The sequence below is a fragment of the Strix uralensis genome, chromosome 11 (genome assembly GCF_047716275.1).
Source record: "Strix uralensis isolate ZFMK-TIS-50842 chromosome 11, bStrUra1, whole genome shotgun sequence".
Classification (NCBI taxonomy): domain Eukaryota; kingdom Metazoa; phylum Chordata; class Aves; order Strigiformes; family Strigidae; genus Strix; species Strix uralensis.
Window position 1 is genome coordinate 25,215,600 of NC_133982.1, and position 12,838 is coordinate 25,228,437.

A 12,838-nucleotide genomic window follows, 5' to 3' on the forward strand; every position below is an offset into this window, starting at 1 on the left:
TGGGAGGGAGTAAAGGTAGCATGACAGAGATAAAGTATTAATTCTGTGCACCACCCCCCCCACCACCCCCCAGACAGGATGGATTTTTGATGTTTTTGTTTTAAGAACTTTAATTCTCAAATGAACATGTAAAACTTCTTTTATGCCATGACCTGATCATCACCACAATAGGGTTCAGATAACTGGGTTTGGGAGGGAATTTCACCATCTGGTTCTCAACGATGAGAATATTTCTCTCTGGACAGTTGTTGGAACCTAGGCCTATTCAGATGCATCATTCCTGTTGAGCAAAGGTGTCTTTGGAGAACCTAGAGAATAAATCCTCTAAATAATTACTCCCAGTAATGAAAGGAAATAGTATTTCTCTTATCAACATAAAATGATTAAACCTTTTGAGCAAAACCAAAAAAGTTTTGCATTAGCTTAAACTTTAATGAATAAACCCAGGCTTCCAATTTTCTCCAAACTGTCAAAAAACTTCAGAGCGAGAGCTACTTTTCCAGATGAAGTTCTCTTGCATTCTCAAGTCATTCACAGATCTGGAGGACTCCATGCTGAGTAAATAGTTTAGGAGAAGAGGTTAAACACAGGAAGAGTTTTAAGTAACATCTCAACTGTACTCCGCCAGGGCTATGAAAAAATGTAATAAAAATAAACACGCAAATACATCCACCTTATAACAAGGGAATGAGTAAGTGTATGAGTTAAGAGATGACCATGCAACAGCATTAAACATTTTTTCACAAAAATAGTCTTGCATAGTCCATGAGGTAGACATCAAAGTGTTTTTCCTTGAAGATAACAGTATTGCTAAGGATCATAATTAAGCAGAAAGTCCTTCACATGAGCGGATGGCCATGCAAGAGATATACCGCAAAACAGTGCTGCAAGTCTTCACTATTACAGTTTGTACAACGTTTTGACATGTCACAGCTAAGTGCAAGCTGAGTTGGAAGGAAACAGGTTCTGCAGCAAGATCTCATGTTCTGCAGTGCTTCAGTGCTGGATTCTGTGACAGATTAGAAATTGCTATGCTAGCATGGGATGGCTTAGAGACAAACTCATAAATTTCTCAGTGAATATGATCTAATACTTTGTTACTGCATTTAGTGAGATCCTCCAGTTATCTTTTGTATATTATAGGCTGCAGCACAGTATCTGTTTTACCCAACACAGGGTGGAGGAAGATATTTGTGCTGCAATAGTCCACATTATAGCCACTTCCTTCTAGTTGCTGGGGAAGAGTCTGATAGGAAACCAGCTGCAAACAAGACATGCAAAAACCCCAGATATGAAATGATTCCAAACAGAATCATACTGTAGGTAACTCCTCATTTTTCACAATAAGCTGGAAAGCACCTTTAAGCTCAGGAGGAAAATGCACCCAATTATTAATACACTGAAACAGCTAGACTACCTCTCTTCTTGTAGGGAGGGAAAGGTCTTTTCAGGAACATCCTCTTTGAAACTTAAATCCCCCTCCTCCCTTCCCACTACCATTTTCAAGTCTGTCAAAAATACCACTGCAGAAGAAAGGGGGGAACTGCAAAACACACTTTGCAAGACTTAGTCGAATTACAGAGTCACAGAATAATTTAGGTTGGACCTATGGAGGTGTTTTTGTCCAACCTCCCACTCAAAGCAAGTCCAGCCTTATCAGGATGCTCAGAGCCATGTCCAGTCAGCTTCTGAATATCTCCAAAGATAGAGATTTCACAGTCTGAGTCCTTGCTGCCTTGCCTAACATTCCTACAATGTTGGGGTTTTTCCCTTCCTTTTATCTAGTCAGAATTAGTTGATAAATTCAGCAGTCACAGAACTTCAATCAAATCAATCCTGATTTTCTCATTGGTTGTTTTTTAAACTTTAAGCTCTCTATTCAGTTCTTTGACATAGATAATCTGAACTAAGAGTATGAGGTCAGGCGTATTTATTTTGATCATCTGTCTTCACAGCCACTAAATCTTTGCTTTATATAATTCAAACATACCTATTGAACAATAAAGGTATAAAATTTGAATAGGTAATAACTTTGGGTGTATTAATTTGTAAAGGTATGTAAATCCTCGCATAGAAAGGTTTTTCTTATTTTAAGGCATAAGAACAGAGCTACTTATTTACATTGCCTTAAGCATTAATAATACCAATCAACTTAAACATTACAAGAGTGCTAGTGTTTTCCATGAAACAGATGCATGGACTGACAGCTAGGCCATTTGATCTACCCTACCTTTTGAAGATACATTTTGTGATGGTGTTACTGTTGGAGAGTTAACTGTAGGTGAAACATCTGAATTGCTTCCAGCACCAACCTCATTAGACTTGGCCTTTTTTGGAGTTACAGTGTTGCCTTCAGAAGTAGCAGGACGCTTAGATACAAAAACACTCTCATTCAGACCTACAGTGGTTTAAATTAAAGAACCTCAGTTTTTTTCCATAGTATATTATGAACACATTAGTTGTGCCTATACTTTAGAGGATCGTCATAAAGCAGTTAAGATTTCCCTAAAGTAAGCCATATAGAAGTTAAGAAAACAATATCCAACTCAGACTGAATATTCTAAGGCCAGTGGAGAAGGAAAGGGTAAATGCAAAAAGATACATCCCTGAAACCCAGTAAATAATACTATGGCCACCTGAACTTACTTGGCCTACTTTTCACATCTTGACCCACACTAATCTGAGACAAGGTCAGTTCACAGTAACAAAGTTAAGCTAAGCAGCTGGTTTCTGCAAAGTCCGCTATTTGGAACAACCTCTGCCCTTCTGATGAAAGACATCTCTCCTTTTTTCTGGTCCTATGTTAATGCTGGTTTAGTTTGTTATTTAATTCTGTAAAACGTTTGAGACTTCAGTTTGTATGCAAAATGAAAACAGTGTTGTAACTTCTAATAAGCAATCACAGCACACCTATTTGCTCTCTTTTGAAAAACAGTTGATTCACTTACTGTTTGCAGTATTTCTTCTAAAAAAAAGAAAATCACTAAAAAACAACTTGGAAACTCAGAGGTTTGGTACCTGATTAACATGCCCATCAATACTTGGCTCCATCTTGTCCTGAAAGCCATGTCTCTGTTACTGTAAGATTACCCCTGATGATGTAATCTCAATACAGAGATCAGTCCTCAAGCAGACCTGAAAAAGCACAGCTACATACCAAGAAGTCTGAAACGCCAGCACAAGCCTTGTAAATCTCTCCCAATCAGACTGCAAACAACCTTAAGACTATCATGAACTATGACAGGGTCCAGACTTCAGTTCCAGACACGATGATCTGAACCAAGGACACTGTCTACTTCCCTCCCAAAGGTGTACCTGCTCCAATGATTTCTTTGGGTGTAATAAGAAACTGAATTAGTATCTTTAAAAGTCTTCTCACCAAGCAGAGATAATTTGTGTCACAAAATTATTCAAACTTCTTCTGAGAAGAAACAAAACAACCCCCTCCCACCCTCAAGTTGTGTTTACTTAGTGGTAGCTAGCTACACTTTGCCAGTCTGGATAGTCTCCCCATTCAATCCAGAGGCAAAGACTCCCAGCAGGGAATGCTGATATTTGAGCATCCAGGAGAATTTTTCACACTACGCCTGATATAGACGAAAACGTAATTCACTTGCTATATACGTATTTAATCACCCTAACATTCTCCTTTGTACCACACCTTTTCTTCTTTCTGACATAAACATACTAAACTGAAATGTCTCACTCTATGCATTGTTTGCCTAAGGTAATTAACCCACTCACAAAATAAACAGGCTATGTATTGCATACTACTGCTTCCTAGGGTTTTTTTATTTATTTATACTTGGCATTGTTAGGTATGTGAGCTGGTTACACTGACATGCATCTTGATCAGCAAAGGCTTCCATAAAGCTGGCATGACTTTAGCATTCGTCTGTATCACTGAGTCTATTTGAACATCAGGTCATCAACCTACAGTAAGAACTGCTGCTATGTATTTAATTATGTGTAGTTGTGTAATGAGGGAGAGGGAAAAAACAGAAGGTTTTCTACAAGAATCTTCAGTGAAGGATTTTATTTTACTATAGAAAACCTGATCTGGAAAAAAACAACTATTTTTACATGTTAACAAAATCGGTAATAATTTCAATTAAAAAAGCTTGACACATCTGTGACAAAAATTTGAACAATGTTTCATATATTTGTGAAGGTAAGCATTCTTAACCCAGTTTATACAACTCTGATCTAATAATTTCCCTCTTTCAGAAGAATTACAATAATACTGGGAGAATATACATAGTTTTGCATTTGAATTCTGTTGTCAATTTAAAAAAATTTAAAGCCTATTTTGAAAGATAATCAAACCAATTATTATCTTGTCATCAAAGTGCCTCTCAGCTGGTGCGTGGACACAAGAATTCCTTGGATCATCCACATTCCAGACTAGTTTGTCCAGTCCTCTACTTTGCACACCACACAGCTGAAACTGTCCGGGACTCCAGGTACTCAAGTGGGCAAAGAAAAGCTGCCAAACAATTCTTCTCTGGTTTTCAGGCTGTTCAGGAGTCTATTACCTGCACTTCATCCTATTAGTGAATACTTCTGTAAATATTCCATAGCTATTACAAAACATTTGGCTACGCTCATATAGACAGTATTATTATGTACAGTACCTAAAATGATTGCAAGAAGGAGAAAATATACTGGCTGTGGTATCACCTTGCCAACAGGTTTCTAAACACACATTACAACACTACTATAAACCCCTTAACACTTATGTGCACCTGTGGTGGCTGGGCCTGATTTTATGAATGATGGCAGAAGACATTAGAAATGGTAACCTAGAGTGAAAGCATCAAATGTGCTGTGGTAACAATCAATTAACAAAATATGGACATGAAAGCCAAATTGTTTCAGGCCTCTCATCCACTGTCCCTCACCAATCTAGTGCTATGAATGCAGGTATACAGTCCAGTCAGCTCCTAAATACCTCAGAACAGTTCTTCTATTGGTTATGGCATTTTCTGGTTCCTCAAGTGGGTGAAAGAATGATCTCAAAATACTCTCAGAAAGCAAGCTAGTTTTACATACATCCCCCCAGGGCCCATCCAACCTGAAGTTACAAATGCTGTTTAACTTAACACCACCTCCTATTTAACAACCTAACAAAATGTTTGGTTAGTGTCCATTAGCAGCTTGTCACTTCTCTGCTTAGACCTCAGAAATAAATATTTACGCTATATTGAGCTAAAAAGTGTCTTTAATGATCCATGTACAGGAGTTAAGAAGTCCTGCAGAGTATCACAGGCCAGTTCCCAAAAGGATTCTGTTTTTAAATAGCATATTCCAGAATGTCTTGTGCCCACAGTGCTCCATACGAATTAGAGGAAGCACAGCACCAACACAGGCACGTAGGCATCAGCACAAATGAACACGAACATAAGCATGTTATGCGACCTCACCATGCAAGCCAAACTACAGAACATGCAAACATTTCCTTTTGGTGAAGTGAAATGTATCTTAAACTTGCCTCCTGTGTCATAAAGATATTTGTGTTGTAACCCACAATTATAAACCTTTTCTTTAAATTTCTAAATTCTATTGCCATCCTACAGAAATAAACATAGACTAAGTATACTATATTTAAGGCGCTTTGAACTACAAACCTTGATCCTTTTAAGTATTTAATTTTTCTCAGTAAGAGACTAATACAAGTAATTTCTAACTATTCAAGCAGGTGTCCTAAATTAACAAGAAAACCCCAACCCACAAACCGCAAGGGCTGGAAAACTGAACCACTTGCATGAAATAAAATTTGCTTACTTTACAAAAAGCTATTTAACCCAGTAAGACAAGAACAAGATCGCAGAATAGTTGGACACATGCAAGGAAAGGTACTACCAAACCTTCATTGATAAGTATCTGGAGTGAATGCCTAAATTAGAGATGCAAAATCATCACATCAAGCAGAATAAACTAGCAATCACTCTGTTCTACATAACTTGTTAGTATGACCAGTTAGGCCATTCATTGACATAACCTGTTACCTGATGGAAGGATCAGAAGTGATTGTCATCTGTAACTAATAGACTGAGTAACAGGATTCTGGTCAGTTATTACAGAAACACAATCCTTCACAAAAGAGAAGGAAAGTTGCAAGTTGTAGTCTGTTTAAGACTGAATACACTGCATGCTTCAAATATACTTCACCTGCCATGACATAAAAAGGCACTTTTTTGTTTGAGTAGGTTAAATAGTTTCTGCTGAAACACAATTTAGCTAGCTGAAAAAAAAAATAATGTCTGGGTTGTCAAACTACATATTCTTTCCCTTCCCCTCCTTTTCAGACAGGATCCTTTTGAACCCATCTACTCCAAGTCCTATACACAGCAGTCAGGAAACCAAGATCATCATCACAGGGAATGTACTCAGCAGACTCAAAGTTCTTCTGGTACTGTTCACAGCCCCTCTTGCTTACAGCCATTCCTATTCATGCTAGTCAAAGAGTGCTGGATATACTGAAAATGAGCCTTTATCTGTCAAAAAAATAACGATGGATCTGGCAATACTTTTTCCCATCTAGATGAGCATTGTAAGACAACATCAGTTGATACTGCAATCAAGTCTAACGCACTGAAAAGCAGAGTCTGACAACACAAGGCTCCAAAGTTTATTTCATTAAACATTATACAGTTTTATGTACGGGGGAAGAAAAAAGTAGCTATACTATGCTCTAGAAATCCTATTTAAAGTTATAACCCAAAGATCTGCACTACAGTTAAATGACATTAGGCTGTTTCTTTCTCTTATCAACTACTACAGTTATACCCACCTGTTACATTCACTGCTGGCCCCGTCTGGTACTGTGGAACTCCCGAGTTCTGTCTCACACCAAACAGTATACCAGATGTATTGTCTGGTGCAGCTGGTGGAGAATCCATAATATAATCCTAGTAAGATATTTTCAAGAGGGAAAAGAAATTTGAGGTTTAATATTTTTTAATTGCAGGCTTCAAAGGGTTTATTTTAAAAACATATGATTGCTTAAAAGTACTTATAAGTACTCAGCTATAAATCAAGTTGATTACAATCTCCCCAAAATAGCTTCTTTTGACATTTTAATAAGTTTGCAACTCTCATCAGTGGTTAATTTATTCATAGCTGTGTATCAGAATAGTAAAAACAACCATAAGACCTGGGAAAGTCCATTTTATGAAGTATTACCAAACTGTTTGAATTGCTAATTGTAACTGCTTTTGTTCAAAGTCTGATCATGTTTGAAGTTATACTCGAATTGGTTTTCAAAAAACTCTTAATACTTTCTTCCTTCAACTCAAACTCGGGCATTTGCCTGTTACTCTTGCATAAGCTAGCTGCATTTTAAAAGATCAGAAAACAGAACTCAAAAGTAGCAGAAACTTGCAGCAAGCAGAAGCTTCTGAAAGCAAGATGATACTATCAAACTCTACCAAGTGGTCAAGCTTTAATGAAAGTAAAAGTCTATCTACAGCATGTTGACTGGGAATGGCACTCATGATATCACTAAGGGTTTTTTTTTTTCCTTTTATGTAATTTCATAAGGACTTCTGGAAATAATATAATCAAACCTTCTTTTCAAAGCACAGTTAACCTAACAGTTGATTCATGTTTCTTAGCACCCTGTTACATTAAGTTTTGAGCATCTCCAAGTACAGGTATCCTCTTACCCTTCAGTATAAAAGGTTTGCCCTTTAGTACTATATTTAATCTAAAAAATTAAGTAGTCCACATTTCTTGGCTCCAACACTGAAAACTCTTAAAACTAAACACCTTCACTGACCGCTCAATAGGAAACATTTGGAGGGAAAAGAAACATGAAATTTAGTTCTCTGTGCAGATAGATATTCAAGGTTGGGGGCAAGGTAGAAGAAACACACTTTCCAAGATTCATCAACGCTGCTCACATCTTAACAGGCCATTCATCCTAATGCAAACAATCTGAAACATGAAATATTTTCAGCAATAGCAATAAGGAGTTAAAAAAACCCCTTATGATAGAGTTAGGTTTAATTTCAATATTAAGGTATGAATGGCAAAACACCGCCACTCGATCTTTCTACTCTGAAATAATTCAGTTACACTTCAAGCTGTACTGTGAAATGAAAAACTTGGCAAAAGTAGCTCCATTATCTTAAAAAAAAAGTTGAAAAACCTGCCCAATACACATACAGACTTTTGTCATCAGTGCATCCATGAAACAAAGGCCAAAGTACTTTCTGCTGTAAAGATCAATCTCACAAAATGCTTCCCATTCACAATTGTGCTACTTATTTGAAAATAACCCTGTGGAAGTTACCACATTTTTAACTACCACCATGTTGACTAAACTTGAGGGAAAGCAGTGTAAAGAAGTAAACAAGTACACATACAGGTATAATAATCTATTTTAGGACTCCTAAGTACCAGAAAAGATTTGAACGAAAAAGACGACACTTCTCCCCATCCTGCCTTTTTGTTGTACACATCTATGAAGACCCCGCAGGGTCTTAATGATAATGAAGAACCATTCTTTCTTCCGGTGGGTGACCTAACCCAATCTAACTAAATTAAACAGAAATGTTCAAGAGTAGTTGTGGAAATAGTTACTAAATTTCTCTGCTCTATTTGTTGTAACAGCTACATGAGCTGCAGTCACCACAGAGCAGGTGTTATGGTAGCTGCAAGGGCTTCAGACTAGCCAGTGAAGTTACAAGCAAAGCAGCTTAGCCTGCAAACCCCACTTTCACACACAACTAGTGCTTAGATGGGAAGCCTGCGGTATGCTCTTTGTGTGAATGACTACGCACACCACCTACATTTGAAATATGACCAATAAATACTATAACTACACACGATATCTGCTTCTTACTACTCTGTGCTTTGTTTTTACATGCTGCCAACATTTTAGCTTTCTTCAAAACAATAGCCTGGGTATTTTGATGGCATGTGTACATCTCCCTAGTATATACTAAACATATCTAGCAAGCAAAAAGTAAAAACAGACATCCTGGAAACTCAAAGTCTCATAATTTTCAAAATGTACTTTTCTGCTTAGTCTTTTCATGTAATTTGGCTCTGTCATTTTACATACAAAAAAACCCCAGTATCTTCCCAAGCTTTAGAAAGCAAAAACTTTTTAAAGAAAAAAACATAAGTTTGACTACATCAACGAAAAAATATCAAACATGTACAGGTGCTCCCACACACAGAAAGACAAAACCCAACACCTTTATAAATTAAGTTCCTACAGCTCAAGTGAAGAAAAATAATCCACCACCACTCTTAGTTTTCCAAGAGACTAGTGAAAATACTGGGTTCATACTGTGCATCCTAAATTTCCTAACTGTGGAAACCAAGATGATAATTGGTAACCAAATCTACACAGAAAAATTACAATGCATGGTATCAGACCTTTGCTCTCCCAAAATTAACTATGAACAACTGGAACCTGAATCACACTCAGGCTAAGGAAAGTGCCTACTAAGTAGGGCAAAGATATGGACAGAACTGGCTGGGGCTTATTGGAGAGCACTCTGAGCACTGAATTATAGAAAATCTTTACCGCTGACAACTGATTTTTCTTCAAGAGCCCTATGCTGTCATATGCAACAGCTGTAGCCCTGACTTAATTAGAATTGCTGTAAACAGTACAACTGAAGCCAAATTCAACTCAGTTTCTGGAACTGCATTAACATAGTGCGGTAACAACACAAAAACTAGACTTTTACAGCAAGTCAGTGAATCAAGCCTGCGATTGGAAAGGGGTATTTCAGTGATAAAAATGGAACACCAAACATTGACAAAAGGTAAATTACAGACCTACATGTTATGAAATTGAGGAAATGTGTTTCAACCCAGTTGGTGATCAAAAGCAATCAGTTCCCACAGAAAAAAACTTTGATATGCTGAGATTAAAAAATATTGCACCATATTAAGAACACAACGGCACTCCGAGGGATGTTCAGCTAAAAATGGGCCCTGCCACAGTGTCTGGTCATCTCACAGTCATCTCAGTCATCTTCACATCATGATATTTTAATTTCAAAGGTAAGTTTCAACATCTGGAAGCTGAAGATCCAAACATCAAACACTTCCCAGAAAAACTTATTTGAAGCCCTTGCCATTTAGGAAGAATCAAGTTGGGAAGAAACAGAAAATGTGTGAACAAAAATGTCACAGAAAGCCCAAGGCAGAAAATCATCAACATAAAACAGTGGCCCCAAGTGAAATAAAGACTAGGTAAAGGGGGTTTAAAAAAAATCCAAAAAAATCTAAGGGGCTCTTGAATTAAGACAATTCAAACCAAGGACATGAACCAAAATACAAGTAGTATGCATATGACACCAAGAACAGCAAACGACAATGTGGCAGGAGTGATGTTAAATATCACAGAACTTTGCTCAAGAAGCTGATCTATAGTATCTCTCTAAAAAAGAAAAAGCACACCAAACAAGTCTCTTTCTCCATGAAAAGGTGTAACATAATCAAGTGACAGTAACAATACAAAAACAAGAAGACAAATTATTCTAGATAAGGCTGAAATTGGAAATACAATTCTGAATCTAGAAAAGTTAAAGAGATGGCAGATTCACTTTCAGCATGTCTTAAGCAAGGAAAAACCCCAGAAAAATCTTCCTAAAAATATTCAAGAATTTCTTAACATCCAAAGAATAGGATGTTACATTTAGGATAACTTAAAAAAAATTAAGAGCTCTCTACTCTGTCGGAAGAACAACAACCTGCAGATTTTGGCAAAGTACGATTATAAAACTTAACTGAAGTCAACTGTCACTTGAACCAAAAAGCAAAAAACCCATAGGAGCTACGACTACAGCATTCTCTTTAGAAGCAAAGACCCCAAGACAGGCACTGTAAAAATCAGGTGGGAAAACCAGTTAAACACCAAATGCAAGCTATTTAAAAATGAAATTAATTTATCAATACGGAGGATCTGTCTCTGAGCAGAGAAATCTGCAAAATTTAGAGAATGAGAATTTCTACCATTTCTCCACACAACGTAAAACAAAATAACCTAAACACTACCAATTTCTCTTATGCCCAAGACTTTCATTTAATGTAATTCCACTGTTGCTAAAGCTATCATCTTTGACTCTTGCAAATCAGCATTTTCAAATACATATTTTAATCCACCAGTGCAAGGTTATAGTCCTAGAATCTTTACATCTTATATAATGACAGTCTATAATCTAGGCCAGGTCTTCAAATTACTAGACTGAGTCAGTATGTTATTCGTTAATGTATTCAAAAGTAATTGTAAGTGAGTATTTTACAGTTTAAGGGAATAAAAATTTACCTGGTTGAGTATTACAGGCTGTGCTGTTACAGTAGTCACTGGCCTGGATACAGGTTGAGCCACTGCAGGAACCGCAGCATTTCGTGATACTGGTTGTGTTGTCACCGGAACCGTTACAGGTCTGCTAACAGGCTGTGATACTCCAGAACTTGACCCAGGCATCTGCTGTGCTGATAAAGATCCAGCAAGTGGTCTCTGCAGTGTTTGTGAAGTTCCTGAAACATTCACTGGTATAGACAATGGCTGAACTGCTACAGAGCTAGTTGTAGGTCTAGATACAGACTGAAAGACTGATGAAACAGGCATGGCACTGGGGCTGGAGGCAGGTGTCGCATAATGGTGACTGTCAGGCTTGAATGTAGTAACTGTACCTGTTGCAAAGGATTCCAAAGTTATCTTTATATAATTTTGCAGTCAAATGTTTCATAAGTGTTGTGGATTTTTTGTTTTTAATTACCATATTAGGACAATAAAGTACCTCTACTGGGTGCACCATTCTGTATCCCCCTTCGTGATGAGCTGAGGTTGACTCTGTTCAATATATCTGTCAAAAGTTACATTTATCTTAATTGCAGTTAAATTAATAGCTTAATTGATTTTCAAATCAAAATGAGCATTCATACCCACTAATTAAGCCAATCAGGATTTGACTTAGAATATTATTTCTAAAATAAATACCTGGCAAAACAAAGTGTCATTTGTACAAATTAAGATATGTTCTTCTACTCCTTTTCTCTTAGGTCAAGCTAATCTCAGTTTTTATTTTCTTGGAGATAGATTAACACACAAAGAAGTGCAAACAAAAAAAAGAACATTTCATAAATATTTAGCTTTGCTGATTATAATGCATTTATTCACTTCTGGTTTTCATAAAAATAATAAGTTCCCCAAATACTAGAACTGCTCTACACTAAGGGAAGCATTTTCTCTAAGCCAGTAACCAGACAATTTACTTGCATATTACAGGAAAATACAGCACTTACAAACTTGGTTTTAGACTTCATGATCTCAGTTTTTCAACGTGAAAGAAAAGTCAACACACCAGCAGTCAAAGGAGTTATGTTGGAACTGCATCACAAGAAGACTGATCTTCTTACATATCCTACATGGTAGTCTATGACTAGAGTTCTAGCTCATCAGCAACACAAGGAATTTCTTAGATTTGATGTTTACTCTCTAATTAATGCCACAAATATTCCCCAGCTTTTTACACCTTAGTCTTGCATTTCTGATCATTCCAGAATGTTACAAAAATATTCATCAAATCAAAATATTTTTCTACTGCCAGGTTCTCAATTCCATTAGTATTACTGTCAAGTTTCTTGCTCTGACATGTGAAAATATGCATATGAGATGAGATTGATCCTCCAATACCTAATCAAGAAGGTTTAAAGTACCTTCTCAAACCAGGGTCAAATTACAGCAGGATCTCAAACAGTAGATCTTAAGAGTATCTACACAATGTGTTTAACAACCTTAAGGCTGTTTCCACCAGCAATGGCTCATTAGTATACACTACCTGGGTTGATAAATAAATCTAACAGC

General features: G+C 36.9%; 1 protein-coding gene across 15 annotated transcripts in view; it reads right to left on the reverse strand.

Annotated features, from left to right (window-relative positions):
- The window catches only part of ZNF280D (zinc finger protein 280D), a 53,996-nt gene that overhangs the window by 32,802 nt on the left and 8,356 nt on the right, over window positions 1-12,838 (reverse strand). For 10 of the 15 annotated variants that reach the window (XR_012630336.1, XR_012630337.1, XR_012630338.1 and 7 more), the window contains 4 exons: window positions 11,772-11,837; window positions 11,294-11,664; window positions 6,794-6,911; window positions 2,231-2,398 (listed from right to left, as the gene is read on the reverse strand). Coding sequence is in view for 12 of the 15 variants with exons in the window: in XM_074879901.1 (XP_074736002.1) it covers window positions 2,231-2,398; window positions 6,794-6,911; window positions 11,294-11,664; window positions 11,772-11,837 (723 nt within the window). In the remaining 3 variants the exon portion in view is untranslated. Of the gene's footprint in view, window positions 1-2,230; window positions 2,399-6,793; window positions 6,912-11,293; window positions 11,690-11,750; window positions 11,838-12,838 lie in introns of those variants that run through there. The other 5 variants (XM_074879906.1, XM_074879904.1, XM_074879903.1 and 2 more) reach the window with 4 other exon arrangements.